The sequence below is a fragment of the Eptatretus burgeri genome, chromosome 16 (assembly GCF_056783735.1).
Source record: "Eptatretus burgeri isolate ZD-2024b chromosome 16, Ebu_testis_v1, whole genome shotgun sequence".
In the NCBI taxonomy this organism is placed as follows: Eukaryota; Metazoa; Chordata; class Myxini; order Myxiniformes; family Myxinidae; genus Eptatretus; species Eptatretus burgeri.
In genome coordinates, this window is record NC_140976.1 from 31,996,293 (window position 1) to 32,000,987 (window position 4,695).

A 4,695-nucleotide genomic window follows, 5' to 3' on the forward strand; every position below is an offset into this window, starting at 1 on the left:
TTGGACAGGATTTTTAACCTCTTCATTGTCGAGGTCTGACAACGCTTCAAGGTCACCAGATCATATATATCATATATTCCTTGCGATTGTGCGAAGGGATTTGATTCGTTATCAGTTAAAACACAACTGTTGACTTTGGTGCTGGCACAGAGACTTTGGTGAAGACCGAGTGACCACGCCAGGGTTGACATCCAGCCATAGGTGGTAGATCATACTGCATGAAAGCTTCCTCGTCATGTCATTACTTGGAGTTAAGAGAAGGCGGTGAGAGAAAGAACTCCCCCTCCCCCCCTCCGTGATTGCGAGTTAGTCACCCCCGCGACCCCACTTCCCCTAACCCAACTGCTTCCAATTAAAGCTCTGCCTCCAGAGCGGAAAAAGCAGACTCAATGTCACGGGCCTGCAGCACCACACTGCCCGGAAGACAGGAGCCCAAGGCTCCTTTTCTATAACGATGGCGCCGTTGACATGAAAACACACTCTAGCACAAACCTTCCCAGAGTGCCAAAATGTTGGCGGGAACCTCTCGCAGCGGTGATTTACCCCAGGAAGTGTCGAATTCTCATCCACGGGCCTAAGCTCTGCGTACCTCCTCAGGGCGCCGCCGCCATTCCTCGCGTGCCTTTCCTCCTAAAAAAAAAAAAAAAACCCGAGGGTGCTTCAAACCGCATTCCCAACTATTTACATTCCACCGCTGTGACATTCTGACCATTTGCTCCAGAGGTGCCGGATTACCTCGGCATCGTTACCGTTGTCTCACTCTTCAAGCACCGTGTTCGTTTTACCACTCGGGGACTTGTTCACCAGCGATCCCCCACGTGCTTCACCACTGCCAGGAATCCACTTTAAGTTTCCCACTCCCCAGAAGAAAGCAACCGATAATTTAATTCGATGATGTTCTAGCCTGAAAATATATTCCGCTCACTTTCCATCATTCAAGAAAACAAAAGAAATTCGGGAGTCAAGTCAATCGTTTGGAACTTCCACTGGAAACATATAACCCAGTGCTACCTGCCACATGTTCAGGTTGTCAGAAACTAAACCAACACCACTCACTGGCTTTGCGAGTGGGAAGGGTGACTGCGACACCCTTCCAAGACTAAAAGGAACACCTGACAAAGAGGGGATGAGTTCCCTTCGGGAGCCAGCGGCCATCCAGTCGGGAGATTGTGTCTCCTAAAAAACACCCAATGAGGGGAGGAAAATTTATTTTTCCGCCTGGCCTAGTTCTCCCCTTCTGCACAGTGGTCCTGTGAAGGTCTCCTTTCTTCAGGACTCGGTGAAGGTTTTGCCAGTTTTTCCTCTGCAGCCCTTCGCATTTAGTTATTTTGAAATTCGCCTTGTTTTGGGCAAATTTCAAAAATAATAACAATAATAAATAAATAATTTAGGTCGTATGGCTCAATAAATAATGGAACCAAGACTTGGGCTTGGGCCGACTCATGTGTGGCATGAGTGATTATAATGGAACCAAAACTTGGGCTTGGACCTACTCAGTTATCTCACGAAAATTAATGGAATGAAGACAATTGGGCTTGGGCCTACTCAGTTATGTGACGATCATGAATGGAATCAGGACAATTGGGCTTGGGCCTACTCAGGTATTGTGTGATCCACGAGAACATATCGGGTCCAATATATTTTTGAAATATCATGCTAGATATCGTTTTTGGCCCAATCTCTCAACAATGGTGAAGAATCACCTTGAAAATTAAATAATTCTTGTGTCCAGATCTGGATTCAGATCTTCACCAAAATCGAATAAATTCGTCATTGCCATACACACAACCTGTCCACCAAGTTTCGTCTGAATCCATCGAAACTTTTTGAGATATTGTGTAATATATAGGTTTGGCCCGAACTCTCAATGGTGAAGAATCAATTTTAAAAATATCAGATCCGGATTCGGATCTTCACCAAAATCGAATCAGTTCATCCTTGTCACACACCCAACCTGTCCACACAATTTCATCCAGATCTGTGCACAACTTTTTTGAGATATCCTGTACACAAACAATCAGACAAACAAACAGACAGAAAGGGGCGAAAACACAATCTCCATCGCCTTCGGTGGCAGAGGTAATAATGGAACCAAGACAATTGGGCTTGGGCCTACTAAGGTAAGGTGCGATCAATAATTCAGCTGCTAAAAGATGAAAAGGAAACTTGTTGCACAACGAATTTTATTCCCAACACCGAGTTTCCCAAAACTTTCATATGTAAGTACATGGTGTATGTTTGCAGCTAAACATCTCAATTAATCACCGTTTTCCATTTGTCGGGGTCACCTGCAGGTCCCGCCGACGCACCATCATTCACGGTCTGTAAAACCTCAGCTCGGCGATGGAGGTATGACATCACAATCCACGAGCCTTGCGCCTGAAGTTGGAGCTTGAGAAGGAGAGAATAAAACTTCAATAAGTATTAACCGCGACAATGTCCGATCAAACAAGATCGGCAAGCCGTCAGTCGTGTGTTGCTTACACTTTCAAGATCACACATCAAAAATAGGGCTGGCAGGATGATCTCGAGTCTAGACACTAGGGCTACACATCCTCACCTCTAAACTGTCTAGCCTGGGTTTGAATCCTGATCCAGCTATAAACTGTCATCCCGGTGTTTCACAGGCAGGGTGATTCATCAATGTGGGTGCCGTCTCTCGGATGGACATTAAACTGGAGTCCCGTGCATTGGCATTTGTTGGTGGACGTTAAAGATTCCACGGTGTCCTTTGCCAAGAGTAGGTGAGTTATCGCCGACACCCTGAACAAATTCCACACGCCTGCCCTAACCTATAGAGGGCCTGTATCAGTGGCATATCCGTGCTCTCAGCCAAATCAGCCAATGATGTTACCAGCAGCCCTTGTACTGCATGATACAAAAGAAGACGAAGAGAGACATCAGACATGTGTATATATATATATATATATATATATATATATATATATATATATATATATATATATATATATATATATATATATATATATATATATATATATATATATATATATATATATATATATATATATATGGTGTCCCTAAAAAAAATGACATCATTTCGTAGTCTAATAACATAGCTAATTCTCACTCAAATTTTAACAAAATGTGTAAAAACTAACAAAGTTGAATGTTTAATTCTTATCTCAACGAGAATCTACCAGGAATATGGATTGGGCGTGCCAGTGATAATGACAATGTGCTGTTGAAATGGCCACCACGTTCACCCGACTTGACACCTTGTGATTTTTTTCTATGGGGTTATGTGAAAGGACTGGTCTATATCCCCCCTCTTCCTACAAGCCAAGAGGAACTTAAGCAGAGAATCACTGAGGCGCTGGAGAATGTTACGCAAGACATGCTACAGCATGTTTGGCAGGAGCTGGACCACCGACTTGACGTGTGTCGTGTCACAGGCGGTGCGCATATTGAACATTTGTGAAGTTTTGAGAAGACGGTTATAAAATCTACATCCCTCTGAATCTCTTGTTCGAATTTTGATAAATAAATATTTCATTGTTCAACATGAAGCCGATTTACTTTCGTTTGCCTGGGACATGTAGTTACTTAGATATTCACGTTTCAAATGATGTCATTTTTTTAGGGACACCCTGTATTTACATACACATAAATACATCTATAATATATCTTCTTCTTCTTTCAGCTCGCTCCCGTTAGGGGTCGCCACAGTGGATCAACCATCTAATTCGTTTTGTTGTCCGCATAATGATTTGGCATAGGTTTTTACGCTGGATGCCGTTCTGACGCAACCCTGGTCGCCTCTTACGACACACAGGGATATGGTACACCTATTCTAACCAGGGCATACACCGGGCCCAGTTCAACTGGTACTCATTTCGCCGACCTCGGAAGGATGGCAGGCTGAGTCAACCCCCTGGTGTTTTCGACTTGGTTTATATATACATATATGTACATATACATATATATTAATTCAGTGTCCCGACGGGGCTTGAACTCAGGACCTTTTGGGTCCCAAGCCACTGCCCTAACCACTGCGCCAACACCAGGCTACAAATATATATATATATATATATACATATATATATATATATATACATATACATATATATATACATATATATATATATATATGTATGTATATATATATATGTATATGTATATATATATATGTATATATATATATATATGTATGTATATATATATATATATATACATACATACATATATATACATACATATATATATATATATATACATACATATATATACATACATATATATACATACATATATATATATATATACATATATATACATATATACACATACATATATATATATACATATATATACATATATACAGTATACATATATACATAGTGTATATACAAGCCCATTGGCGACGAGGGATTCGCTAGGATCGAAGCGCTGGATACGATGCTTTTCATTCTGACCGATCCACCGACGAAGATTCGTTGCCAAGACGTATTGGTTCACATACAATTGTTCCTCTGCCTGGCAAGATTTTTCCTATTGCGTATTTTCCCAACTGGCACTCCTCAGAGTGGACATGGAGGAAAGTGTAAATGACAAAAAAATGTTCTACTAACCATGTTCTATCACCATGCCAAGACGCTTTCGTTTACGTCTAACCATTTTGCCTTGATGATATTAATTTATAAGGGATATCTAGCGAATCCCAATATTGCCTCA

General features: G+C 41.4%; 1 protein-coding gene across 5 annotated transcripts in view; it reads right to left on the reverse strand.

The window, feature by feature from the left end:
• Positions 1 to 1,285: 1,285 nt before the first annotated feature.
• Positions 1,286 to 4,695, reverse strand: part of LOC147010825 (uncharacterized) — a 110,172-nt gene continuing 106,762 nt past the window's right edge. The window contains exon 2 of one of the 5 annotated variants that reach the window (XR_015052457.1): positions 1,286 to 2,391. Coding sequence is in view for 2 of the 5 variants with exons in the window: in XM_085859872.1 (XP_085715998.1) it covers positions 2,333 to 2,391 (59 nt within the window). In the remaining 3 variants the exon portion in view is untranslated. The remainder of the gene's footprint in view (positions 2,392 to 4,695) is intronic. The other 4 variants (XM_085859872.1, XM_085859871.1, XR_015052459.1 and 1 more) reach the window with 4 other exon arrangements.